Genomic DNA, 27,962 nt, shown 5'->3' with positions numbered 1-27,962 from the left:
CCTCGGGATGGCCCCTCCCGGGGACCGGAAAAGGGGCGGGGGCTCGATGAGTGGGCGGGGCTTGGACAGCTTGTGGGCGGGGCAAGGCGGAGTTGAAGGCCGGGCCTGCGCAGAGAGTTCTGTTCACTGGGTAAAGCGCTGTGGGGACAGGGCCGCGACTCTGAGTGCGGTGGCGACCGGGGGCAGAGTCTGCCAGCGTGTGGGGGCGGGGCCGGGGGCCCCTCTACGGCATCCCGCCCCTCCGGTCCAGCGTTCGGTCCACAGCCCCCACCTTCCGCCCCGTGCCGGCCTTTCTGTGCGACAGTCGCCGTGTCCCATCTTCGCGGGGCCCTTGTGGAGCCAGTGTCTACAATGTCGGGACCTGGGCACGCCGGTGGAGGCGGAGGCGCAAGGCGAGGACGACGGCTTCAGGGAAGCCGGTGACTCGAGGCGGGGTGTGGGTGCTGCTGAAGCGACTGTTGCTTTTTCGGGGATGCCCTCCTGGGAAGGGGAATCGAGGCTGGGAAAGAACCCCAGAGCCCTCCCATGCCCCGCCCCAGGGTGGGTCTGGGGCTGCCGGCGCCCTTCTGGGGTTTCCGGGGCGAGCACCTGCGAGTAGGTCCCTGGAAACCGCAGCATGGGAGAACGGGCCCCGTTTTACAGCTGGGGATACTGAGGCCGCCACAGGGTCACTCGCCCTTGGGGACTGGGATTTGCTTCAGCCACTTTTTTCAGCCCCGGTGGAGACGGAGGCTCCTGAGGGGACGGGGCTGGCCGTGGACCCTCTTGGGTTGGCCAGAGCGTCTGTCTGGGTGGACGTCAGCATTCCTTTGCTGGTAGTGGTCTGGAGCCCTGGCAAATGTGACTTGCTTACAAAGCATCCTGTTGCCTGCCTAGCACTGCAGGGGAAGGGAAGGAAGGAGGGTCAGGAGAGAGAACCATCAGCTCCCTTCTCACCTTCTGGAGCCTCAGTTCCCCCATCTGTAAAATAAAGATAATGGTTAGTGTCTCCTGCATTGAGATGTATCAGGATTCAATGGGGAAATGAATAGGAAGAGACTGGAAGCCTGAGAGGCCAGTGTTTTAGAGACCCCTGGCAGTGGCAACCCACTCCAGTTCTCTTGCCTGGAAATCCCGTGGACAGAGGAGCCTGGTAGGCTGCAGTCCATGGGGTCGCTAAGAGTTGGTCAGGACTGAGCGACTTCACTTTCACTTTTCACTTTCATGCATTGGAGAAGGAAATGGCAACCCACTCCAGTGTTCATGCCTGGAGAATCCCAGGGACCGGGGAGCCTGGTGGGCTGCTGTCTATGGGGTCACACAAAGTTAGACACAACTGAAGTGACTTAGCAGTAGCAGCATTTTTTGCCCACCATTTTTTGCAGTTTGTTCCACCTTTGCCAAATATAAGAAGGAAACCCAATAACCCAGTCCTCCACCAAAATATTTGGCAAATTCTCCCTTTGTTCTCCTGACCAAGATTGGGCAGGATGTAAGGGCAGACCCACATGTCATGGCCCATCTTCCAGTGCTGTCTGCCCTGGGTCCCTATACTGCCTCTTCCTTATCTCATTCCAGCCAAAAGCTTCCTCTCTGTCACTTACTTGGATGGATCCCTAAGCCCAAGTCTGAGCAAGTCCCAGGGACGGCCATACTCTTCCTTGTTGCTGTGGAACATCTGGGGACAGGTAGCCAAGACCCAGGCCTCTCATGCAGAGAAGACAGAGCCTCTGTTCAGGCAGAACCCAGATCCTGCCAGTCCAGGAGCCCCATTCCAAGATCCAGCCTCCATGACCTCCCATTGGTATCTGACCCTAGTGACCAGTCTTCTGGATGGACACATGCCCCTCTGTGGGTCTGAGACCCCACCCCTTTTTGTTTTTCTTCACCCTCTCTTCTGCAGCAGCCCCCAAAGAGTTTGGTTCTTCAGGGTTCTGTGCTGGCTTCTCTAGGTCCCAGGCATATGGCCTCAGCCACTTCTTTGCTGCCCTGGTTCCTGTTACCATCTGTGTCGTGAATGCCCAGCCTGGGGTTTCAGGGCAGTTCTATCCTGTCCCTGCTTCTGGGACAGCCAGGATGTCCCCCAGGAACCCCACCTTCGTCCTGGCACAAGCACCCAACTGGCTATCTCTCCCACCTAACCATTTTCTCCTCTTCTGTTCCTGCCTCTATCATCAAGGGAAAACCCAAGAGTCCTGCCAAACTCTTCACCCTCCATGACTGCCAAGCCCCTGCTCTGCCACCTCCTCTGACCCCACCAGTTACCCTTCTCTGCCACCCCAGTGGGTTCTACCCATGTGTCCCACTTCATCTCACCCAAAACCTAGGAAAGAGATGAATTTCAAAATAATTATGCTGAATGAAAGAGGCCAGGCAATAGGGTATATATGCTGTTTGATTCCACTCCAGTACTCCTGCCTGGAAAATCCTATGGACGGAGGAGCCTGATGGGCTGCAGCCCATGGAGTCTCGAAGAGTCGGACACGACTGAGTGACTTCACTTTCATTTTCACTTTCATGCATTGGAGAAGGAAATGGCAACCCACTCCAGTGTTCTTGCCTGGAGAATCCCAGGGGTGGGGAAGCCTGGTGGGCTGCCGACTCTGGGGTCGCACAGAGTCGGACACAACTGAAGCGACTTAGCAGCAGCAGCAGAAAATGCCAGCTAATCTCTGGTGACAGAAAACATATTGAAGGTTTCCTGGACGTGGGGCATGGAGTGTGTGATGAAGGGCAGGAGGGAAAGAGCATGAGGAATCTTGGGAGGTGGGGGGGGCGGTGACGAATATGTTCACTGTTGATTGTGGTGGTGGTTCCAGGCATGCTCAGTCGCTTCAGTCATGTCCGACTCTTTGTGATCCCATGGACTGTAGCCCGCCAGGCTCCTCTATCCACGGGATTCTCTAGGCAAGAATACTGGAGAGGGTTGCCATGCCCTCCTCAGTGGTTCCATGGGGTATTTATATATATATCATAACAAATTGCTCAAAAACCACAATGAATGGGATATAGCAAGAGGACTTCAGAGCTCCCAGTGGCCAAAATTGGAACAATTTGATCAACAAAATTAAGTAGTATCGGATTATAACCCAAAGTATAAAATAAATATCCATGAATCCATTCTGATATAAATGATTGAATTAATAAATAGAGAAGAGAAAAATCTCCTGTGCAGAATTCCAAATAAGTTGTGTAGACATCCTGCCCGCAAGAAGGTGGAGAAAAACTCCGCCCTCCTTAGGTGCAGGCTGTGCAGCTTGACTCCTTCCCATGAGGACCGTGTGGGAAGGAGGATGAAGGGCAACTGCAGTGGAGAAGCCCAACACTCACCCCCGTGCCAGGTGACCAAGCTCAGCATCAACAGTGATCAGTCATGTTGATAGTGTATACCCTTGATAGAATGTGATGCAAAAATGACGCTTGACCTCTCTGCTCTTCCTCCCCTAAACTCAGTCTAACCATGAGGATAACACGTAAGAAATCCCAATGGAGGGACATTCAACACTACCTGAGTAGTGGTCCTCCAACCTGTCAAGGTCATCAAGACCAAGGGAAATCTGAGAGAGTGTCAGAGCAGAGAGAAACCTAAGGAGTCATAACAACTACATGTACTATGGGATCCTGAAATAGGAAGAAGGGCATTATGGACAAACCAAGGGAAGTCTGAATAAAGCATGGACTTCAGTTAATAATGTATAATTGGTGGTTTGTTCACTGTAACAAATGTATCGTATCAATATAAGAGGTTAATAATATGGAAAACTAGGTGCAAGGTATATGAGAACTCTTTACAATTTTTCTGTAAATCAAAATTTTAAATTTTTATTTAAAAAAACTTGTCAAATCGTGCACTTTGAACATGCATAGTTTATATTGCCTGTCTGATATTTGTGGGAAGGTCTGTTAATGATTGATCTGATTTCTGTGATGGCTATAGGGCAGCTCAGATTTTCTTCTTCTTGAATCCATTTTGGTAAGTTACAGTTTAGTGGGAAACTTCCCATTTCATTATCTGTAGCATTTGTCTGTTCTTTTATAATTTGTATAGAATCTACAGTTATATCCTTCTTTTATTTCTGTTTATCTGTGCCTTATATCATTCTGTCTTGAGAAATTTTTCTGAATTTCTATGTTATTCGTCTTCTTCCTCTTGTTTGGCCATGCCACGGGGCATGTGGAGTCTTAGCTCCCCGGCCAGGGATCGAACCCTCACCTGCAGTAGTAATGCAGCCCTAAGCACTGGACCACCAGCGAAGTCCCTTATTAGTCTTTTCCAAGAATCAACTTTTTGGCTTTGATATTCCTATTGTATCTTTCTTTATTAACTTTTTCTCTTGACTTTATTTTCTCCTTCCTTCTGTTTTCTTTGGATTTATTCTGTGGTTTCTTTCATACGGTTTTATTCTGGACAATTTGCTCACGACATTGGGGCCATTCTAATTATCCTAAAACACATCCTTAAGGCCATGAATGTTTCTTGTTTTTTTGTGAGCCCAGCAGGGCGTTAAGAGTCTATTTCACGCTAGATCTGGTTGTCTGGCAGTGTGAGCCCTTCAGCATGTCCAGACTGCTGTTCGCCAGGTTTGCTTTGCAAATGGACCCTCCCCCAAGGTGCACACCCCAACGTCCACTTGGGCCACAGGAGAACCAGGCGCCACTCCCTGCCTGCCCTTCGGAGCAGTACCCTCATCTCAATAGCCTCCCCTTCTCTGCTCTCCAGCATTGTCTGATCCTGCCCATCCTTGCCTTTTGACTTTGCTTGGCAGTAGTCCAACTCCAGTTCACAAGCTCCAAGATCAGAAGTCAGCCTGGCATCTTCTCCAGTGATTCTCCAAAACAGCCCTCACTGGGCAGGAGCTGGTGGAAACAGCCCCTTCCCGTCCCTGACCCTGGGAGGGATAATTCATAGATAAAAAGGGGAGGGCTCTGATCAGGAAAGGGGGGCCCTTAAGGTTGTCTGCAGAGGGGCCTATCCTACCTCTCCTAATAGAGCACACACTGGGAGGAAACACTTGGTGTGCACTGGGGGGCTGTGAAAACTCTCAGCCATGCGGGAAAGGGAGCATCAGGAGGCAGAAGGAGGCGCAGACAGTGGCAGAAGGGCGGGGCTTCCAAGCTCCAGCCACAGGTCCGCAGCACCTGCCAGGGCATCCAGAAACCCTGCCTGGACAGAGCTGAGTCCTGGAGCTCCTCATCAGTCCAGCTGCAGCTACACAGACTAGGCTGTCAGGGCCTGAGATGAACCCAAGTCTCTTTGTGAGCAAGTCTGGGGTGTGGATGGCTCAGGACAGGTGGGGACTGGGTTGTGGGGAAAAGAGGTCTGTATGGATCATGGGACTCTTGACAGGCTGAAAAGTAACCCCCCAAAGGTATTTATGTCTAAATTCCTGCAAAAGTAAATGTAACTTTATTTGGAAAAAAGGCTTTGCAGATGTGACTAAGTTAAATATTTTTTTCTTTATTACTACTTTAAAAGTTTTATATAATAGTTAATGTCTTACTAATGCCTGATTGCTACAGTTTATAAATAAAATGTGTTACTCTCTTCAAAAACAAAACAAGCTATTTTTTGCTTGGTATGGCCCAGTTTTGTTTGTTTGTTTGTTTTGCTTTCCTGCAGATTGACAATATCCTAATTCCTGACTCATAATATGATCAATTGCATTCTGTTCTCAGATGTCTAAAAGAATAAAATTATTTTCACAGTTCACCAATATTTGAATAGTAGAAGACAGTTGTCCTAACCTGGTGATCAGCCTTTTCCTTCTTTCCATCTTTCTTTCCTTCTTTGCTTTTTAAATAAATTGGGGTTTTCCCAGACCACCTCAATAAAGTGAATATTGCAATTCAGAATTTTTAATTAAATGGGATTTGATATGAAAGTTTTTCAAATTATCCAGGTGGCCCTAAATTCATCATGGTGGTGGTGCTGCTGCTTTAGTCGTTAAGTCGTGTCCAGCTCTTGTGACCCTATGGACTGTAGCCTGCCAAGCTCCTCTGTCCATGCATGGGATTTCCCAGGCAAGAACACTGGAGTGGGTTGCCATTTCCTTTTCCAAGGGACTTTCCTGACCCAGGAATCAAACCTGGCTCTCCTGCACTGCAGGCAGATTCTTTACCAACTGAGCTATGAGGGAAGCCCAAATGTCATCATGAGTGTTCTCATAAGATGAGCAGGGGCCATGAGAATGAGTCACATTCTCGCTAATTTCTCTTGGCGGTCTCCTCCTCCTCTTTCCCTGCCTCCATTTCTAGGAGGATAATAACTTGTAGAAAGGCCATGAGAAGCCGATCTATAACTTTTCGGATAAGACGGTCACCAGCATAGCATTGCCACATTTAGCAAATAAAAACATAAGACACCCACTTACTAACTGCATGGGTTGTACTTATACTAAGAGATTATTTGTTGTTTATCCAGAATCAAAATTTAATTAGGCATTTGGTGCATCTCATATTTTATTTGGCAACTGTGTGAGCAGTCCCGTCTTCCACTCAACAGATACATTCTGATTTGATCCCTTTAGTGAATGAGGACAGTGTTTTATTTTGTTGTTTTGGCTGTGCCACATGGCATGTGGATCTTACTTCCCAGACTGTGAATTGACCCTGTGGCCCCTGCAGTGGAAACACAGAGTCCTGACCAGTGGACCACCGGGGAAGTCCCGTAACTGTTTTTAAGGAAAGTAAAGGATGGTTATGTTACAGGATGTCATGGCCCAGGTAGCGCAGGACTAGCATCTCCCAAAGGTCCTCCTATAGACAGGACACAAACTTGGGCAAACTCCGGGAGATGGTGATGGACATGGAAGCCTGGACTGCTTCAGTCCATGGGGTCTTGAAGAGTCGGACACGATTTGGTGACCGAACAAACAATAGACAGTGACTGCAATATCTGTTGCAGGTTCAAGGGTTTAAAATACAGAATAGGACTCGGAGGCAGTACCATGTTGAGGGCTGCAGCATCCAGAGGGTCCTAGGTATACACATCTCCGTTCATTAAATGGCCATTAAATATATATATATATTTATGGGTGGTTGAGAATTCACCTGTCAATGCAGGGGACATTGGTTCCATCCCTGGTCTGGGAAGATTCCACATGCCTCGAGGCAGCTAAGCATGGGCACCACAACCAGAGATTAGCCCCTTCATGCAACAGTGAAGACCCAGTACAACCTAAAAATAAATAAAATTATTTATTTGGCTGCACCAGGCCTTTGGTTGTGGTATATGAGATCTTCGACCTTTATTATAGCATGTGCTGCTGCTGCTAAGTCACGTCAGTTGTGTCCAACTCTGTGCAACCCCATAGATGGCGGCCCACCAGGCTCCCGTCCCTGGGATTCTCCAGGCAAGAACACTGGAGCAGCACAGCGCGAGGGATCTCTTATTAATAGTTGTGGCATTTGAACTCTTAGTTGCGGCATGTGGGATCTAGTTCCCTGACCAGGGATAGAACCCGGCTCCCCTACAATGGGAGCACAGAGTCTTAGCCACTGGACCACTGGGGACAACAGCCATTTTTGAGTGCCAACAGTACATTTAGGCACTGTTACAGGGCTCTGGATAGAGCAATGAAAAACCAAATAGACAAAAATCCCCGCCCTCCTGGAGTTTACCTTCTTCTGGGTATAGATGGTAAACAATAAAAGGACTACGAAGAAAAAGGGGATAGAGTGCTTGCTAGGTGGGGAACTAGTGTGGTTGCAATTTAAATAGGTTGCCGGAGGGAAGGCCTCGCTTAAAAGGTAATAACAGGCATAGTGCATTTATCTTTATTTTTTTACAAAGGCTTCTGGCAACCCTACATCAAGCGAGCCTGTAGGCGTTTTTCCAACAGCATTTGCTTATGTCATGTCTCCGTCAGATTTTGGTAATTTTTGAAATATTTCAAATCCTTCAACAGCAAAAACATGACTCACTGAAGACTTAGATAATAGTATTCTTTTTTTAGCAATAAAGTGTTTTGTAAAAAACAAAAAAACAGACGGAGATTATGTGCAAAGGAGAAGTCGATGAGAAGACAAGCAGATACGAGTAGTGAGGCCACCCACGCATGAGTGCTGGAGAGGCAAGGAACAGTGCCCTGGAGACTCCTGAGGGCGTATGGCTGCCCACACCTTAGAGTCAGCACCCTGAACCTCTGATTTGGGGCTTCTGGCCTTTGGAATGTGTTGTTTTAAGCCAATAAATGATTGTTTGTTGTAGTAACTCAATGATTTGAGAAATTCTCAGCCTATCTAGGGGCTTCTCTGGTGGCTGAGACTGTAAATCCTCCTGCCGACACAGGAGACCTGGGTTTGATCCCTGGGTCAGGAAGATCCCCTGGAGAAGGAAATGGCAACCACTCCAGTACTCTTGACCTGCCTGTTGAGAAATCTGTATGCAGGTCAAGAAGCACCAGTTGGAACTGGACATGGAACAACAGACTGGTTCCAAATCAGGACAGGAGTACGTCAAGGCTGTATATTGTCACCCTGCTTATTTAACTTATATGCGGAGTACATCATGAGAAATGCTGGGCTGGGTGAAGCACAAGCTGGAATCAAGATTGCCAGGAGAAATATCAATAACCCCAGATATGCAGATGAAGACACACTTATGGCAGAAAGTGAAGAACTAAAGAGCCTCTTGATGAAAGTGAAAGAGGAGAGTGAAAAAGTGGGCTTAAAGCACAACATTCAGAAAACGAAGATCATGGCATCTGGTCCCATCATTTCATGGCAAACAGATGGAGAAACAGCGGAAACAGTGGCAGACTTAAAATTTTGGGGGGCTCCAAATTCACTGCAGATGGTGACTGCAGCTGTGAAATGAAAAGATGCTTGCTTCTTGGAAGAAAAGCTATGACCAACCTAGATAGCATATTCAAAAGTAGAGACATTACTTTGCAAACAAAGGTCCGTCTAGTCAAGGCTATGGTTTTTCTAGTACTCATGTATGGATGTGAGAGTTGGACTATAAAGAAAGCTGAGCACCAAAGAATTGATGCTTTTTAACTGTGGTATTGGAGAAGACGCTTGAGAGTCCCTTGAACTGCAAGGAGATCCAACCAGTCCATCCTAAAGGAGATCAGTCCTGAGTGTTCATTGGAAGGACTGATGTTGAAGCTGAAATTCCAATACTTTGGCCATCTGATGTGAAGAGCTGACTCATTGGAAAAGACTCTGATGCTGAAAGATTGAAGGTGGGAGGAGAAGGGGATGACAGAGGATGAGATGGTTGGGTGGCATTACCGACTCAATGGACATGAGTTTGGGTAAACTCCAGGAGTTGGTGATAGACAGGGAGGCCTGGTGTGCTGCAGTCCATGGGGTCACAAAGAGCCAGACATGACTGAGTGACTGAACTGAACCAGTACTCTTCCCTGGGAAATCCCATGGACAGAGGAACCTGGCAGGCTACCGTCCATTGGGTCGCACAAAGAGTCAGACATGACTGAGTGACTAATCACACGTGTATGCAGCCTATCCAGATTGCAGAAGATGCTGAAAGTATGAAATTCACTATCAAGAAGCCTTGCTCTGGAGAGAAGGCCCAGGGTGTGTCTGGGCAGGAGACCCCTGATGTAGGGGAGAGGGGGCTCAGGACAGGGGGACCCAGGACAGGGTGACCCAGCAGTGTGGACAGGTGGCTGAATCAGCCTGTAACAGAATACCCCTGGGGACCCTTGTCCTGAGACACTGTTATGAACTGAATGTAGACTACGTGGCTTAAAAATAATAGAAATTTAATTCTTATGGTTCTGGAGTCTGGGAAGTCCAAGATCATGGCACTAGCAGGTTTGGTATCTGGTGAGGGCCCATTTCCACCCATTTCCTGGTTCACAGCTGGCCGTCTTCTCCCTGGGTCTGCACGTGGTGGAAGGGGCAATGGAGTTCTCTGGGGTCTCTTATAAGGGCACTAATCCCTTTCATGTGGGCTCCACCCTCATGACCTAATAACCTCCCAATGGTGTCCCCTCCTAATACCATTGTACTGGGCATTAGGATTTCAACATGAATTTCAGGGGGGACATGAACATTCAGTTCATAACAGTGTCTCAGGACAGGGGTCCCCAGGGGTGTGGATAGAGATCAAGGAGTCATAGGTCACTCAATCCTGACAGACCCAGGCTGGCTCCTAGGAGGGCAGTTAGGCTTCACTGACCCTGGGGAGGCTAGTATCCGTCTGAGGCTTGAGGGACTCTGTGACCAGAGGGAGCACACACACCTGTGCCCTGCATCCTCTGCCTGCCGAGCAGCCCTCTACGGAGGGTTCCCACCCCTGAGATGATTCTGAGAGTCATGAGAAGGGGGAAGGGCGGGGTCCTCCCTCCAGCTGAGGTCCCCAGAAACTCACACCTCCCCCCAGACCCCTACCTGGTCTCCCTGAGAATCAGACTACAGAGGGGCAGTGGCCAGGCCAAGGCCTTAGTGGGTGTTTTTAGGGTTTTGTTCTCCTCTGCTCCCTGTACCATCCTCCCTGGCCCCTTGCCCCCCTGTCCACTGTCCCCTTGTCCTTATAACAGTGGACGCCGCCCCTTTGGAGCCTGACCTTGTCCTCACTCAGTCTTGCTCATGGCAGGAGGGGTCCTGAGCTGGGGACCGCAGATCTTGTCCGCTGTCAGGATCAAGCCAGGCCTATGAACAGAGCTGCCCCTGCCCAGCTCCATTGGAGCCCAGAATCCACCCCACCGCCTGTGGGATGCTTGCTGCCTCCTGCAGATCCCACTCGGAGGAGTGGCTGTCAGTCCAACGTCCCCTGCGAGTGTGTGTGTGCTCAGTTACTTCAGTCGTGTCTGACTCTTTGCGACCCCATGGACTGCAGCCCACCAGGCTCCTCTGTCCATGGAGATTCCCCAGGCAAGAATACTGGAGTGGGTTGCCATGCCCTCCTCCAGGGCATCTTCCCGACCCAGGGATTGAACCCGCATCTCCTGCATTGCAGGTGGATTCTTGACCACTGAACCACCAGGGAAGCTCAGAGCAGTGGCCTCCAGTCCGCTGGCCCCCTAGCGGTCACAAAGGCCCTCTCGCCCGCATGAGAGTCCAGGCCCTGCACTGAATGGGAAGACCACCCATCTAAGGCGCATGCGTGGGCCAGGCACCCGGGGACCGGAAACAGAAGGGCCTGGGCCCAGACCTCACTGCTGCCTGGTAGACCGCACGGACTTCCCCAGAGGGAGGAATCTGGGAGCGTATAGTGTGGGGTGTCAGTAGGGGCTGCCTTTCTGAGCTTTGCCACAGCTAGGGTCTCTGGTAGGTGGAGAGGGCAGGAACCAGGAGATCCTCCAGTGAGCCCTGGCTGAGAGATGAGCGACGGGGGTTGGAAAGCTACTTCTGGAATCTTGAGACTCCAGTCAAGTCCCGGGAGGAGCAGGCCCCTCACGTTGAACAGTCCTTCCTCCGTCTTGGACCTGCAGTGGCCAAGGAGGGTCCATAGGAGGACCCCATGAGTTCCTGCCCCCCACAACTGGCCGCCTAGGGGCATTGTGCCTGCAAGCTGCTCCCAGGTGTGGCCCCGCTCTGGGGAGCCTCGTGGCCCCTGCCCGGGGTCCTTCCACTCAGCCCTTCAAGTCGGGGAGAGAGGGCTATTTTTGCCCCAAACATCCCAGATTGGATGGAACACGGCTCCCAAGCTTCCAGAAAGGAGTCCAAGGGGTTAGACTGGATTCCTGAGATGCAAAACCTGTCAGAGAGCATTTGACTGACTTCCTGATTGGATTAGACCAGGTTGCTCCTTGGGAGGTCAGGCCACCAGCAGCCCCTGGGAGCTTCTCCCCGAGGCATGTAGAGGGGAGAGCTGCCTGCCAGAACAAATTCAGAGCAGCCATGGTTCTCCTGGCCTCTTGCCATAGAGAGCCAGGTATGGGTGGTTTTTAAGTTCCTGCCTTTGCTGAAGAGACCCAGAGCAGGTCCAGCCCTGGCTTCTCCCAAGAGGGGCTTGGCCCCGAGACACCTGTGTGCTGGTCATGGCCTCACTCAGGACATCTGCAGCTCCTAGAGAGACAGTGGGGAAAGCCAGCAAGGGTGGCCCTGTAGGACCAGCCCAGGAGCCACGGTGGAAACCAAGACAGGGGCCAAGGGGAGTCAGGGAAGCACCTGGGGTGCCCACGCAGGGCCAGGCGTGCAGTGCAGAACTTTCTGAAGCTCCGGAGTTCAAGAACTGCTCCCGGCTTTGGGCAACGTGGACATGCGAGTGCCCTCCTTGGCCAGGTCCAGGTTCAGAGGGAGAGGGCTGGGTGAGGAACGAGGCCTCCAGGGTCCAAGTCTAAACAGGAGGTTTATACCACGATCCTCACCCAACCCTCCTAGCACCTGGGTCTGCAGCTCATGCAAGGTGGTGTGCGTGCATGTTGAGCTGACCCGTTCCTGAAGCCCAGCTGGACTCTGGAAGGTGGGCAGGACCTTTATCCCCAGCCCAGCCCCCAGGACCCTTCCCTTCCTGAGGCAGACTGCAGCAAGCACCCTGGCCGATCCCCTGCGCCCCTACAGCTCCATACAGCCTCAAACCCACCTCCTGTTGGCTGGGATTGGCCTGACCTCTGCTCTGGCCAAGGCCACGACCATCCTTAGGCCCCCCACGAGGCATGGCTGGCACCGTGGCACACTGCTGAGACTCTGGACAAGGCTCACCCACTTCCCCTTGCCCCTGGCTCCTGGACCGGGCCAACCTCCAGGGCTGGGCCAGGGGAGAAGGCAGGGGCAGCCAGGTGAAGAGGGGTAATGAGATGGCCGTCACCAGGTGTCAGCAAAGGCAGAGACCACACAGAAATAAGGACAGGGAGAGAGGGAAGGCCAGCGGGTCTGAAAAAGGCCTGCAGCCAGCACAGAGAGATGGGCCCCGCGAGGGTTTGGTCAGAAACTCGGAGGTGACTCCGTGTATGTGCACTGGCCACGTGACCTCGCAGGATCTGCTGGGAAGCTCTCTTTCCAGAGGGAGAAACTGACAGTGTCAGGGTAAGTGGACAGAGATTTGCAAGTACCTGGAGGAGTCAGGATTCAAACAGGGGCCCCTGAGCTGGGCAACTGGCCCGCCCCTACTCCTGCAGCTGGTCCTGGTTTTCACATGCAGCAGACCCAGCCCAAACCTCCCTCCCCAATTTATACCCAGAGAGCACTGGCCACCTTCACTTTTATTTATTTTTCATTTTACGCCATGCTGCCAGGCTTGCAGGATCTTAGTTCCCAGACCAGGGATTGAACCCAGACCTGCAGCACCTGGAAAGCACCCAGTCTTAACCACTGGACCAGCAGGGAATTCCCTCACCCTGACTTTTTTTTTTTTTTTTTTTTTGAGATTACTCAATCAGATCAGGTCTTCTCATTTATTGGTTATCAACGTCAATGGGAAATCTTAAAACACTGAAGAGAGCAGGTCACCCCTCCTTCTGTCTCATTCGGTTAGTTTTTTCTTAGGACCCACTCCTTGTTTTTTAAAAGTAACCTGACTTTTAGAATCTAGAATATTCCTTGCAGTGGCTCCTTGGTAACCCAAGGCACTGCCCCTCTCCTACTTAAATTCTTTGGAGCTCCATCCATCAGCCTCCCCAGCATCTAGCAGTTACCATGACTCAATGGACAGGAATTTGAGGACACTCCAGGAGACAGGGAGGCCAAGGAACCTGACGTGCTACAGTCCCTGGGATTGCAAAGAGTTGGACAAGACTTAGCAACTGACCAACAACAGACTCGAGGATTCCTTTTAAGGTCAAATAGAGTAGCGGCGGCGGAGGCCCTGGGGCCGTGAGCAGGGATGAAAAGGGTGGGATGGCCTCTGGTGCGGGCGGGCTTCGGTGGTAACATCCTGAAGAAGCTTTGCTCATCTCTGCTTCCTGTGCTTTCACCACCGGACAGGGCAGGGCCTGAGGGGGCAGGGGTCCTGTGGGGGCCTCTCTGCCTCAGGAGGATACAACCCACCCACCAGCTTAGGACTCCTCCAAAGCCTCTTCCCTCGGGGCCTGACACCCCAGAGCCGAGGTCGGGGGAGCTGGTTCCCAAGCAGCAGGTGGGAAGAGTCAATGAGGCCCCTGTCAGTCTCATTTGGGGCCAGTGGACCCTCAGTTTCAGCCACAGATCAGGCCTCTAGACAGCCTTGGCCCGCATGGTGAGCAATTTGGGTGACTCTGCCCAGGGGCTGGGACTCGCCACTGCCTCCCAAGGATGGCCAGGCCCCCAGGAAAGTGCCTCCCTCCAAGGACAAAGCTGGGATCAGCCATGGCAGGGATATTTCTGGGGTCGTCCCAGGCCTAGGCCACTGGGCTCCAAGGCTGCGGCCAGAGACTGCACACGGCCTCAATGACCTCTCAGAGAGAAGGCTGAGGGGACTTCCCTGGCGGCCCGATGGTTACGACTTCATCCTCCAGGATTCCTCAGTGGTCCCATGGTTAGGAATCTGCCTGCCAAGGCAGGGGACAACACAGGTCCCATCCCTGGTCCGGGAAGATCCCACATGCCACAGGTCAACTAAACCAAGCTGAAGCGCCACAACTTCTGAGCCTGCACTCTGAAGCCTGTGAGCCCACACTCTGCAACAAGGAAAGCTACTGTGACAAAAAGAGCTAAAGAAAAGCCCCCACTAACTGCAACTAGAGAAAGTCCCTGAGCGGCAAGAAGACCCAGTGTGGCCAAAATGAAATAAATGAACAAAAAGAATCTTCACCTTCTAATGCAGAAGGTGGGGGTTCGATCCCTGGTTGGAGAGCTAGAATCCCACCTGCCGCATGCCTCTCTCAGCCAAAGTCAAAACATAAAACAGAAGCAGTACTGTAACAAGTGACTGTTTGTTACAGTACAGACTTTAAAGACTAAAAATGGTTCACCTTAAAAAAAAAATCTTAAAAAAAATAAAAAGACAAGACCGAGTCCTTGCACTCCCTGTGACTCAAAGCACTTGGTGTGCGGAGCAGCCCAGTGGATAGCCTGCCCTCAGGCCCTAGCCCCTTGCCCCCCAACTCAGTGCAGAAGCTCAGCCTGTGCTGTCCCCCACCCCCAGCAGCATGGTGCCTGGACTGTAGCATCCACGCTCTGCTTTGCTGAGCATCAACACGTGGGGCTCTGGTGTCCAGCTTGGGGGTCTCATCTACTGGACCCACAGCAGGGGCCAAGTCCTTTAGGGGCTGGAGGAGAGGAGGGGCCGACTTGAGGAAGATGTGTGTCCTTCAGCCTCTGGTCTCGTGTGGGGCTCCCTGGGTGGGGGGTCAGGGGGCAGGATCTGGGCTCCAAGAGCTCAGGGCTCACACCGAACACTCTGTCCTTCCTGGTTAGAATTCTCTTAGCTGCCCTATACTTCCTTGTCCCTTCTGAGAACCAGGCCTATTTAACTACATGGGCTATGAGCGTGAGTAATTCTCTATTTTCACTGGGGGGTTGGAAGCAGGAGTCTCATCACACATTCCCCAACTTGGGCTAGGGCTGAGCTGGGGCTCCTGGAAGCCAGAGATGACAGCTCCTCTGGATCGGGGACCACCAACCAAGTACAGAACCAAGCAGAGAGAAGGGAAGGGGCACAGAGCGGGTGTGGAGGGAGCCCTTGTCCCTGCCAGAAGTTGCGGAGCTCTGGGGAAGGTCCCCTCCCCACCCCCTGGCCCTCTGCCCCTGGTCTTGCCCAATCCTGACCAGCGGGGAAAGGGGCAGAAATCTTGCCAGGTGTTTCAGCAGGAGTGCTAGCAGTTGCCTCACCCTTCCGGGATTTGGCAAAATTTGAATCACTCCACCCCGGGGTGGGCCATGGGTCAGGTGGACCATAAATAGGGTCCCCCAGGGAGCCTGCTCACTTGCTTCCTCCTTTAGCTGCTGCCTGGACCCCCGGCCTCCTCTGCCCCAAAATCATGTCCATAGGTCTCCTGTGGCTGGGCTTCACCCTCCTGGGGGCCCTGCACACCCAGGCCCGGAGTTCCACCCCCAGACTGCTGCGGGCCCCACCTCTGTCCAGGATCCCGCTGCAGCCCAACTTCCAGGCCGACCAGGTAAGGGCCCCAGAGGGACAGCAGCAGGGGGCGGGCAGGGAAGCGTGTGAGTAGAGGGGACGGGAGGTGAAGGGTCTTAGCGAACCTGCAAGGGCAGGATGCCCAGGCTTAATTCAGCTCAGCCTGCCCTCTGGCCCTCTGATGGAAGCCAGGCTCCATGGCCCCACATTGACCCTGACCTTGCTGGCAAGAAGATCACCTGGACAGACCTTCTCTAGATCCACACTCTCTCCCATCATCTCTGTAGTGAGTGGATGACAGGAACACCTTCAGTCCTCTGTATGAGGAGGAAACTGAGGCCCAGGGTGGGGACACCCCATCCCTACCATCCTCAGGGCTCCCTCCTGGCCTGGCCTCCCCCAGCTCCCGCTGGCTTCACCAATCCAGGAACTGAATGCCCAGTCTCAGGCCTGCTGCTCAGTGAGAGGGGCTCCTGGCCCGGGGGCAAGCTGCCAGCGGTGCCTGCAGGGACAGTGCTGTAGGGAAGCCCTAGGGTGGTTTGTGGGTTCCACCTATTACAGCACCCCCTGTAGTTCCAGGGGAAGTGGTACACCGTAGGCGTGGCAGGGAATGCAATTAAGAAGGAAGAGCAAGACCAGTTTAAGATGTACACCTCCAACTACGAGCTGAAGGAAGACGGCAGCTACAATGTCACCTCCATCCTGTTAAGGTGAGAGCTGCCACCTCCTTGGGGAAAGTGGGGGAGCCTCGAGGGGCTGCTTGAGTGTCTAGAGGCAGATTCATGTCACATCAAGGGCTGACCGGAGGAGAGGCAGTTACTCATCCTCCTGCTCCGCAGTGGACTCAGATATTAATATTTGTTCATTTCTTCCTGCATTGTTGTTTAGTCACTAAGTCGTGCCCAGCTCTTTGCGACCCCTTGAACTGTAGCCCTCCAGGCTACTCTGTCCATGAGATTATCCAGGCAAGAATACTGGAGTGGGTTGCCACGTCCTTCTTCAGGGGATCTTCCCAGTCCAGGAATCAAACCTGCGTCTCCTGCATTGGCAGGGGGATTCTTTACCGCTGAGCCACCAGGGAAGCCCTCTTCCTACATCAGATCAACATTTATTGGTCATTTCAGTGCAAATAGACATGGACACAGGCATCAGGAAACAAGAGACAGAGAGGAGGGGTCTCCTGGATGGGGAAGAGGGTCCCTGAATCCAGCCTGGAGACCCACCCAGGTCTTCATTGAGGGCTTACAGGGAGGTAGCCTCCAGAACTGGGCCTTGAAGGAGCCACTCTGCCTCGGAAGGAGGCACGGAGCATCCATAGCAGGGGCTGGTGGACTCTGAGTCAGAGGGAAGCACTCCTTCAGGAAGCAGCAAGTCATCCTCCAGCTACCCAGCAGGAGCTGATAAGTGGCTTGGCTGGGGGGCAGCCCACACACTGCCAGGGTCCTCAGACGCCAGGGCAGAAGTGATCTGGGGAGGAGTGTGTCTGAGCAGGGTCCCTCTGGGTGTGGTGGAGAGAGAAACGGTGGCTGCCAAGGAACACCAAGCCCCTCTGGCACCCAAGGGAGACTGAGGCTGGAGCATGTGTGCAGCAAGAAGCAGAGGGAGAATGGGTTTGGGGAGATACGCTCTGGAATACCAGGAGAGAGGGTGGAACTCAGGTCAGGGTTGATCCAGGAGCTAGAGGAGTCCTTGGCATGGAACAAACTGGAACCTTGGAGGGTGAGTCCCCCAGGAGAGGTTACAGGCAGGGAAGCAGCAGAGGGGAGATAGGAGTAGGGGATAAACACCTGAGGAATGGGGTCTGGGACAGTGTGTAGGGAAGACCACCAAGGAAAGACAGTCTTGAAGAGGAAAGGACAGTGGGTGCTAAAGGGAGGATCTGAGCAGGGTCAGGTGGCCCAGGGTGGACCAGGCAGGAACACCCACAGGTAGGCTCAGAGGCCCATCTGAGCTGGTGGAGAGGGGACCTCCTGCTGTGGCAGGGGATGGGCTATCTTGGGCTGGGCCAGACCAGGGGTGTCAGAATCCCAGCCCCTCCAGCTGCAGCCCTGGCCCCCACCATGTCCAGCCCCAGGAACGCAAGCCCCTGTCCCCTCTGCCCTCACTCACCCATCTCTCGCCCGCAGGGACGAGCGCTGTGACTACTGGATCAGAACTTTTGTCCCAAGCTCCCGGCCCGGCCAGTTCACCCTGGGCAATATTAGGAGTGAGTGTTGAGGGAGGTGGGCCCTGGGGTTGGGCTTCCAGAAGGTGGGGGGAGCAGGGTCCTCCTAGAAGGGGCACAGACCTCCTCGCCCCTCCACACAGATGCTGTTCTGCGTGGAGAGCCCCTGTAGACAGGTGGGGAACAAAGCAGCTCCCTCCTCCCAGGGCAGGCTGACCCCTCCCTGTCCTTCCCATCTTCCCCGCAGGCTTCCCCCGGATAAGGAGCTACACTGTTAGGGTGGTGAACACCGACTACAACCAGTTTGCCATAGTGTACTTCAAGAAGGTTCAAAGGAAACAGGGGTACTTCAAGATCACCCTTTACGGTGGGTCCTTCCCTCGCGACCCCGGGGACCCACCCTCACCCAGCCCCCCAGGTCCTCTCCGGTTCAGGAGAGGTCCTCTCCAGTTCAGCTCCGAGCCCCTGCCGGGGTCGGGGGGGGTCCAGGGAGGGAGGCCCTTCTGCAGACCCTCCATGAGGAAGGGATCAGAGGCCTTGTTCATACGTTCAGCAATGTTTATAGAGTGTTTGCTGGCCGCCCGCCGGCCACCTTGACCACAGGGAGGACCAAGGAGCTGACCCCTGAAGTGAGGGAAAACTTCATCACCTTCGCCAAGTCCCTGGGCCTCACCGATGACCACATCATCTTCCCTGTCCCGATTGGTAATGGCCCATGCGGACTGTCCAGGCCCGCTGCTGCCACCCCGCCTCCCAGGGAAAGGGGGGCAGAGGAGGGGCCTGGCCCTCTGCTCAGTCACTGAAGCCCCTCTCTGGGACCCACTCTGGGTTCAGGAAGACTCTGCCCCAACCCAGGGATCTGTGGGGCACCCAGGGATCTGGGCCCCAAGTGTTCCTCCTTGACAGATGAGGATTTCAGGCCCAGGTCCAAATTTTCCCAGTCTCTCAGCCCCAGGGCCCCTTCCCTCTACAACCCAGGCCCTCACCATGTGGGACCACTTCCTCCTCCCTCCCTCCCTCTTGTCTGGGGCCCCTTTCCTCCTCGCCTTGAGGCCTGCTCACCACTGACTTGAAAGGCGGCCTTGTCTTCAGGCGGCCTGGCCTGGGCAGGGGCCTCCAGACGGCCGCCCAGGGAACCAGCAGCCCCCCATAGCTAGGAAACTGCCAGGGCTCAGCAGGTAAACAGGCGGCGGCCTGGTGCCCGAGCGGATGTGTGGCAGGGCCTCGCTGGCCTGCTCTGGAGAACGGGGTCCCCCCGAGCTGCTCATCCTCAGGCCTTCCTCCCAAACCCCTGCTCCCGTCCCTGAAGGGAACCCCCAGATCTGCAGTTGCTAGGCCAGGCTGGGGCCTGGGGTGCCCAGGGGCAGGGCAGGCGTCCCAGTGGGCAGAAGTCACACACACACACACACACACACACACACACACACGCCTGCCCATTCTGACAGACTCTCTCCCCCACAGACCGGTGCATTGATGCCCAGTGAGCCTGCAGTAAGTACGGCTGGGCGGGGGGCGGATGGGAGCCAGTGGGCCAGGGGTCTCAAACTACCTTTGCGCCCCCCACCCAGGACAGTTGCTGTCTCTACTTTCCCATCTCCCTCTCAGGTGCCTCCGGTCTCTCTTTGCTCCCACCCCCCTCACACCAGCCTTTGCCCGGCACAGCAGCCAGTTAAGCCCCCCACCATCCTGGACACCAGTAACAGGAGAGAGCCCAGAGACCCTTCTGTGGTTCCTGCAGCCCCGAAGATGCAGCCCTGCCTTGCCTGCTAAATAAACACGTGCCCCGCCCCCAGTCTGTGCTGCTTGACTGTGCTCCTGGATTCCTGGGCCATTGGGAGGAGGACAGGCAAAAAGGCTGGGCTCACACTGGCATGGCTCCCGGAGCCCCTGGGGTCCTCAGCAAGAGACGGCGGCCCCAGGGCCCATGGCCAGCTTTGGCTGGACCCTTCCTAACCCCCCACCCCAGGCCAGCAGCAGGCCTTACATGACTCTTGACTTCAAGGAGTGACTGGCCCAGCAGAAACACTGAAGGGGCCACAGCTCATTTCCACAGTCGGCCACCTGCAACAGGCATCAACGCAGAGGCTCAGCCAGGGCCGGGGAGCTGCAGGGAGGCTGCAAGGGCTGAGGTGCTGTCACCCCAACTTCCTCAGGACCCCTGTGGATGCTGGAAGATGGCAGCTAGGGCACGAGGGGTGCACAGTCGGTGGGGCAGAGGCACGCCCAGCCTGAGGCTGTGCCAGGGGAGGGAAGGTCACCAGGCGTGGTCCCCTGCCCCTCTGATAGCCAAACCTCCCTGCCCCTGGTTGGCCCAGGGGTCACTCTCTGGCTCCTACTGGTGGGTGGCTGTGACCCATTCAGCGTCCTGTCCTCACCCATGCCTCCCTTCCATAATGACCTCCAGACCACCAGGGGCAGAGCTGGGGGCTACAGGGAGGCGAATACGCCGCCAGGAATTCAGATTCTAGAAGACTCAAGGGCTCCAGGCCTGCACGCACCACTTGACTGGGCCTGACAAGCCCTTGTTCACCCACAAGCCGGAGCTGGAGCCCCTCCTTATCGGCATCAGGAACCCCCTCCCTGCCTCTTCTTCCACTTGCAAGATCAGAGGCTGGAGAGGCGGGGTTCTGAAGAAACCCAGGCTTCTCCACCCTCAGACTTGCACACCCACCGGGTCACCTTTTGGAACTGTGCTAATCCTGGATAATTTCCTTCTCAAATTCTTAACATTGTCACCTCTGCAAAGGCCCCTTTCCCAAATAAGGTACCATTCACTGGTTCCAAGCACTCATTGTTGTTTAGTCACTAAGTCGTGTCCACCTCTTTGTGACCCCATGGACCGAAGCACCCCAGGCTCTTCTGTCCTCCACTATCTCCCAGAGTTTGCTCAAATTCATGTCCATTGAATCAGTGATGCCATCCAACCATCTCGTCCTCTGTTGCCCCTTCTTTCTTGCCCTCAGTCTTTTACAGCATCAGCGTGTTTTCTAACGAGTTGGCACTTTGTATCAGGTGGCCAAAGTATTGGAGCTTTAGTTTCAGCATCAGTCCTTCCAATGAATATTCAGGGTTGATTTCCTTTAGGATGGACTAATTTGATCTCCGTGCTGTTTAAGGGACTCTAGAGGTCCAAGGACTAGGACCCAGTTGTCTCTGGGGACTGCTATTCCACCTGCCACACTGGGCCTGGGGACAGGATGATGACAGGCTTTGTGAGGTGGGGAATGAGAGGTGAACGGGGACCCTAGAGACAGGTCCCCACCTCTGATCAAGGCTGGCTGGGGTAGCGGCTGCATTGTCCTGTGGTCTGGTTTGTGGACCTTGGCCACAGGAGTGGCGTGGGCAGGGTCCAGGTTCCCTTTGGCTTCTGGGAATAGAGAAGGGGCCAGCCAGGTAGTGGGCTTCATCACCTGCACTACCCAGCTCCACATCCTCCCACCCTCACTCAGCTGCCTGGGGGTGAGGCTTTGGCTGGGCTCTCATCTCCTTTCCTCTCACCTGCCTCCCTCTGCCCAGATCTCTAGCCCCAGGCCCCAGGCATACACTCAGGTCCAGAAGAAAGGCCACTCCTTGAATACTATGGTGGGGACCATGCCCAGTTCTCCATGGAGTCCACCTTCTAAGAGGACAAGCCAAGGGCCTCCCCTGCCTGGTTCCCCTGACGGGATGGGAGTCCTGGGGTTGGGGAGGGGGTACTCTCTGGGGCTGGGTTGTCTCCCTGAAAAGAGGGGGTTGAATGCCTGGCAGAGGCGTGAGCAAGGCTGAGGAAGGAGGGCTGGGCACCTGCCTTTGGCTGACTGGTGAGAGGGCCTCCCAGCAACCATGGTATTTCATTAAGACACAAGAACCCTGTGTCCTCTGATGGGCACAGAAACACCTGTGTCTGTGTGTAGTACACAAGTGTGCAGAGACACAGCAGAAACACAGATCACACATGTGGACATGCTGGTGCAATCCAAACATACGTATCCTTCCAAGCACAGGACACCCAAAGGAAAACACATGTTTCTTCCCAGATGTGAAATCATACCTGGGGTCACAGGGGCCCACTCTGTGTGTGAGTTCACAGACAAGGGGTGAAACACGAGGATATCTAGGCACAAGGAGCAGCAGACCTTCAGAGAGACATACAGTTTCCCAGAAACATGCCAACGCCCGTAGGGATACACACCACACAGACATGGCAGGTGGATGGGAAGGCTCATGCATGGAGCTTGCTCGGGGACCCCTGATGCCACATGTGCACCCATCTGAGTGCCCAGTTCCCCAGGCACACTCCCAGCACCATTCCGAAGCCAAGACTCTTCCCTCTCCAGTGGAAGAGGTGCCTGGGTGCTACCTGCCCCCTGCTCCATCCATGGGCACAGTACCTTCAGAGAGGGCTGGGGAGTGTGGCCAGCCACAGGTGGTGGGTAAGTGGAGGCCTGCAGGCAGGGGACTGGGGGGGAGGGATACCCTCCGCTTATAGTCAAGGAGGGTGAGCTGACCCAGGTGAGGGATTGTTCACTACAATTCTTCCCACCTGGTTCAGCATGGGCCTCACCTCCACTCCACCTGGTTCAGGGAGGTGGGGCTGCCATCGTGCAAGTCAGTGGTGGTGCTGACTGCAGGACATAACTGCATCTTCCACGCTCCTCAGGAGAAACAGCAAGGCAGCTTCCGGGACAGAGAGGATCCCTCCTCGTTATCATCATCAGGGAACACACCCGGGCCTGAACCCCACCTGAAGGATGGCCTTCTGGCAGGAACTACCAGTGTGAGACCAGAACCAGGCCTCGGAGCAGCTACAGTGACAGGAGTCCCAGTAAGTAAGCCCCTCTCCCCTGGACATGAGCCTGACTCAGCTGTGTCCTTGGCCAGGATCACACCTGTGGGGCCAGCTCAGGAGAGAGAATTTCTGGCTGGATGATTTGGAGGCAGGGCTCCCTTTCCAAGCTGGGGGTAAGGTATCATGGCAGCTGGGCAGACCTTATCTCGACACCTTCCTTGACTGACAGCCACAAGCTGCACTCTGCTGACCATGACTCTCAAGGAGGCTGTGAATGGCTATCGTCCCTATACATTGTTGTTGTTGTTCAGGCACTCAGTTGTGTCCAACTGCAACCCCATGGACTGCAGCATGCCAGGCTTCCCTGTCCTTCACCGTTTCCTGGAGCTTGCTCAAACTCATATTGATCAAGTCGGTGATACCATCCAACCATCTTGTCTTCCGTCTTCCCCTTCTCCTCCAGCTTTCAATCTTTCCCAGCATCAGGGTCTTTTCCAATGAGCCGGCTCTTTGCATCAGGTGGCCCAAGTATTGGAGTTTCGGCTTCAGCATCAGTCCTTCCAATGAATATTCAAGGTTGATTTCCTTTAGGAGTGACTGGTTTGATCTCCTTGCTGTCCAAGGGATTCTCAAGTCTTCTCCAACACCACAGTTCGAAAGCATCAATTCTTCGGCGCTCAGCCTTTTTTATGGTCCAACTCTCACATCCATATATGACTACTGCAAAAATTATAGGCTCTATACATTGGGGCCATAGAAACGCGTCTCAGATTTCGCCCATGGGGAGGCACCGGCTAGTTAGGGAAGAGTGGGGGTCCCAGCTGCCCTGCCCTCGTGCCAGGTCGCTCGCCCAACGTGAAGGCCGAGCCTCCACCGCCTAAGTTTCTCCTGGAGGTCGCCCTGGATGGTCCAACTTGGCCGCCAGGACAGGGGCGGGCCTGGGGAAACCGGCCAAAGTGGGCGGACCTCGACTGTGAGGCAGAGTGTGGGCGGGGCTCTTTTGGGGGCGGAGCCTTGCGGTCGGCCGGGGGCGGGGTTCCGGAGGCAGGGCACAGTGGAGGCGGAGCTCCAGCCTCCGGGCTCCGCCTTAGGGGCGGATCCCGGCCGCCACGGCGCGTTCCGCCGCGGCGTTCCACCCTTCCGGCTCGGAGTTCCATTCACAGCCTCCGCCTTCCGCCCCGCGCCGGCTGTCGGCTAGACCATCGCCGCGTTCCATCGTCGCGCGGCCCTTGCGGCGCCCGAGCCCGCAATGTCGGGCCCCAACGGGGACCTGGGCACGCCGGTGGAGGCGGGCGCGGAAGGCGAGGAAGACGGCTTCGGGGAAGCAGGTGACGCGGGGTGGGGTGGGCTGGGCTGGGCTGGGCTGGGCTGGCCTGGCGGGAGCTGCTGAAGCTACGTTTGGTTTCTCGGGGATGTCCTCCTGGGAGGGGGAATCGGGGCCGGCAAGAAACTGCAGCGCCCTCCCATCCCCCGCCCCAGGGAGGGTCCGGAGCTGCAGGCGCTTTCCTGAAATTCCGGGCGAGCACCTGCGAGCTGGCCTCTGGAAACCGCAGCCCTGGAGAACTGTGGTCAGCCGAGCCTGTTTTACAGATGAGGAAACTGAGGCCGCTTCAGGATCATTCGCTTTTGGCGGCGGGGGAGTGGATTAAAACCTGCTTCAGCCACCTCTTTCAGCCCCTGTGGAGATGGGGACTCCTAAGGGGGCGGAGCTGGGCGTGGACCCTCCTGGGTTAGCACGGGAGGCTTATCTGGGTGGGCGTGTTGCCCTGCTGAGTCAGCATCCCTAGCCACCTTTTCTGGTAGTGGTCTGGAGCCCTGGCGAATGTGACTTGCTTACCCAGCATCATGTTGCCTGCACAGCACTGCGCGGGGGAAGGGGTGGGGGTGGGTAAGGAGGCTGGGTAAGGAGAAAGATCAGCTCCCTTCTCACCTTCTGGAGACTCAGTTTCCCCATCTGTAAAATAAGAATAATGGTTTAGTGTCCCCCTACGTTGAAATGTATCAGGATTAAATGAGAAAACGAATGAATAGTAGGCTCCAAGCATGCAAGAGTTCTGTAAATGGTTAGTCCCTTTAGTGTAATAAAGATTAGTGTATTAACTCAGAGGTCAGGACTTAGTAAATGCGGGGTAAGTATAGACTCTGCTTTTGGCTTTGTTTTGGGTAACAGCTTTATTGAGCGGTAAACACTATACAATTAACTCATTTAAATTGTACAGTTCAATGGGTTTTAGGATATTCACAGTTGTGCACCCATCCATCAAGACCACAATAGTTTTAGAACACTTCCTCACTCAAGATCTAGAGTGAATGGGGTAAGCTGTGGGCTGCCGGGTTCCCCCTTCCACTGCTGGTGAAGAGCAGCCAGGTGAAGTGCTGGGAGCTGTGATGGGCCATCCGGAAGGACCTCCCAGGAGTCATGTTGAGTGGAAGTTGGCAGATTGACAGGATTTAGGACATAGAGGAGGAGGGTGTCCTCAACGGAAGGCAAAGACTTGGAACTGAGAGGTACCCTTGACACTTAACTCAGACAAAGCCCAGCCCTGGGAGTGGAGACACCCGCCTCCCCCAGCCTCCTCTCCACTTGGGTCTCTTAACCAGAATATGAAACGTTGCTAATAGAGACCATCTACTAAGTGCTTGCTGTGGCCAGACCCTGAGTTCTTAATATATGTATTTGATGTATCACAATAACCCACTTTGTCCCCTTTTCCCAGAAAAGTGCAGTAACTTGCTGGGATGCAGCGGAACTGGGACTGAAACCCAAGGGCCCTTGCTCCACTAGCACCACCAACCAGCTGCAGGATCCTAGGCAGGTCTCTTCCTTCTGGGACCTCAGTTTCCCTGTTTGTACCACAAGGGAGTTGGACTCTAAGATCCAATAGAGGCTTTCCAGGACTCTGTCCACTGTGAGTTAGGACAACTCTGAGCAATGGGTACCCTTCCCCCAGAAGGCAGACACCTTTGCACCCTTATCCCAGACACTCTTTTCTGATGCTGGCCATTCCCACACACTGCCAGCCACTTCCCCTTTGTCCCAAGCTGGCAGCTGAGTGTATCTGAGTCATGGGCTGGCTCAGAACTGGGTCCCGCAGTGGGCACAGGCCCAGACCTTGGCTCCTAAGAGACACTGTGTTGCTGAGAGAGGCAGGTCAGAAGTGTCAGTGGAGGACAGAGTGATGGTTTCTGATGGAGACCAGGGAAGGCTTCTTGGAAGAAGAGGCATTTGGAGCTGGTCCTTGAATGGCTGTTGTGGTTGAAGCATTCAGGGTGGCAGGGTCAGTTGAGAAAAGGCAGAAGGCTGGAAAGTCAGGCTCCATTCATTCATCCATTCATTCAACAAACGCTCACTGTGTGACAGTGAGGGCCCTGGGGGGCGGCAATGGACACAAGCCCCCTCTCGCAGAGCACTCACTACAGGCTGGGGGAGACAGACCGGCACCCGATCACAGCAGTCGAGCCAGAGGTGAAGGCCACGGAGCTGTGAGAGCAGGGGGTCAGGAATAGAGGCCTGACTCAGGCTGGGGTGACAGCCGCGCTGACACTCGAAGGATGGGTGGGGCTCCCCCAGGAGAAGAGGAGGGAAGGAAGACACGACACAGCACACTCCAGGAAGAGGCCACAGCAGGTTCAAGGGGCCTGAGATGGGCAAAGGCATGAGTGAGAGAAGGGAGCAGGCAGGGGAGCCGGGGTGAGAGAAGGGAGCAGGGCCTGGGAGGCTGCCAGGAGCCCTGTTCTAAGGGCAGGGGGGCCAGACAGGGGGGCCAGGCAGGGCTAGGGAGTAGGGTCTGCCTGGGGACAGAGGCCTGCATTGCCCGACTCAGGCGCACGGGCTCTGGCCTCTAGGCAGTTGATGCAGGAAGTAGAGAGACTCGGAACCTGGCAGGACTTCCCAGGCTGGACACTGTCTGCCTGACCTCCCTATGACCACCCTAACCCTAGAAAAAGATGGCACACTAAGCTATTTCTCCAATGCCTTTCTTTCGATATACACCCGTTTTCCAGATGGTGACGGTGAGGCTCAAGGAATAGGGACTTGCCTGAAGCCCTTTTAGAGACAGGTTGGCACATGGTGGTGGTGGGGAGGGTGCCTGTGAGCCCTGAGGCAATATGGGACCTTGACTGTCTTTCCCCTTCCTTCCAGAATACGCCGCTATCAACTCCATGTTGGACCAGATCAACTCCTGTCTGGACCACCTGGAGGAGAAGAATGACCACCTCCATGCCCGCCTCCAGGAACTGCTTGAATCCAACCGGCAGACGCGCCTTGAGTTCCAGCAGCAGCTTGGGGAGACCCCCAGCGATGCCAGCCCCTAGGCTCTGGGAGCCCCCAGCCAGGCCCCAACCCTGCCTTGCTGGGTCAGGCTCTGGCCTGAACACTCACCACCTGGCTTAGATACCTTCTTAAGGGCTGGCCAACAGATCTCCTGGGGGTTCTGCCTGCCTAGGCCACCTTTCTGGTACTTCCTTTGGTGTGCCTAGGCCAGCCCCCACCTCCCAGCATACCCTCTTGGAGCCAGGTGTGGGCCAGTGGCTCACCCACCATGCCTGCCTGTCCAACTCCTGGATGCTCCCCACTCTGCCCAGGCCTTGAGTGTCTACATTAAACGGGTCTCCAACACCACTGCGCTTCCTCTCTCTTCTGTATCCTGGGATGAGGACCCCAGTGGCTGCCAGAGGTGAACAGGGCAGTGGAGGCATTGATCACATGGGTGGGATTCTTGGCCTTCTTGTATTTCTGGGCACAGAGGTGCAGGTGAGGTCAGGGCTTCCTCCCAACTGGATATGCTCCTGGCCATGCTCCTGGCCAGAGGTTGCTCCCCTAGGCCAGCTGAGATAGCATCAGCCATGCTGTGTAACCCTGGGTGATGTGCTCAGCTTCTCTGGGCTCTAGGGCCTTTCACCAAGACAACCAACACCAAGACATGCTGTGCAGCCTTGGGTTCTGCCTCTGGCTCTTGACCCTCAGTCTTGGTCCTCAGTCTCCCCATCTGGCCAGTCACAGGGCTGGGCTGGTTGTCTGTCTCTAAGGGTCCTTCCAGATGGGGAAGTAGAACTAAAGAGCTTGCTCAGCTAGGGCCTCACTCACTGATGATTCATCATAAGGTCTCCTGACAAGAAGGGTGGTGCCTCTGCTAATG

The 27,962-nt window shown here is 54.5% G+C and overlaps 2 protein-coding genes across 3 annotated transcripts; both read left to right on the top strand.

Annotated features, from left to right (window-relative positions):
• Positions 1-121: 121 nt before the first annotated feature.
• LCN2 (lipocalin 2) lies at positions 122-19,845 on the top strand. Of its 2 annotated transcripts, none has more exons than XM_042245651.2 (7): positions 122-15,929; positions 16,463-16,599; positions 18,016-18,095; positions 18,301-18,420; positions 18,657-18,758; positions 19,515-19,544; positions 19,659-19,845. In XM_042245651.2, the coding sequence occupies exons 1-6, from the start codon at positions 15,792-15,794 to the stop codon at positions 19,535-19,537; spliced, it is 600 nt and encodes a 199-aa protein (XP_042101585.1). In that variant the 5' UTR covers positions 122-15,791; the 3' UTR covers positions 19,538-19,544; positions 19,659-19,845. The 2 variants fall into 2 exon arrangements, with proteins under 2 accessions (XP_042101585.1, XP_042101586.1); XM_042245652.2 differs by having other exon boundaries at positions 19,622-19,845.
• A 4,112-nt stretch (positions 19,846-23,957) lies between these two features.
• BBLN (bublin coiled coil protein) lies at positions 23,958-27,445 on the top strand. The gene is made up of 2 exons (XM_027966395.2): positions 23,958-24,149; positions 26,966-27,445. Exons 1-2 carry the CDS (start codon positions 24,071-24,073, stop codon positions 27,136-27,138), a joined length of 252 nt encoding a protein of 83 aa, XP_027822196.1. The 5' UTR covers positions 23,958-24,070; the 3' UTR covers positions 27,139-27,445.
• The last annotated feature ends 517 nt before the right edge of the window (positions 27,446-27,962 follow it).

Source organism: Ovis aries, chromosome 3 (genome assembly GCF_016772045.2).
Source record: "Ovis aries strain OAR_USU_Benz2616 breed Rambouillet chromosome 3, ARS-UI_Ramb_v3.0, whole genome shotgun sequence".
In the NCBI taxonomy this organism is placed as follows: domain Eukaryota; kingdom Metazoa; phylum Chordata; class Mammalia; order Artiodactyla; family Bovidae; genus Ovis; species Ovis aries.
The sequence above is the reverse complement of the archived record's forward strand: the minus strand, read 5'-3'. Positions and strand labels throughout refer to the sequence as shown.

Bases quoted from the DNA above. Each gene is read 5' to 3' on its own strand.
- LCN2 (XM_042245651.2), top strand. From the start codon at position 15,792: ATGTCCATAGGTCTCCTGTGGCTGGGCTTCACCCTCCTGGGGGCCCTG. The intron at 18,096-18,300 runs GTGAGTGTTGAG...TCTTCCCCGCAG, and splicing joins CACCCTGGGCAATATTAGGA to GCTTCCCCCGGATAAGGAGC. The intron at 18,421-18,656 runs GTGGGTCCTTCC...CCTTGACCACAG, and splicing joins CTTCAAGATCACCCTTTACG to GGAGGACCAAGGAGCTGACC.
- BBLN (XM_027966395.2), top strand. From the start codon at position 24,071: ATGTCGGGCCCCAACGGGGACCTGGGCACGCCGGTGGAGGCGGGCGCG. The intron at 24,150-26,965 runs GTGACGCGGGGT...CCTTCCTTCCAG, and splicing joins AGACGGCTTCGGGGAAGCAG to AATACGCCGCTATCAACTCC.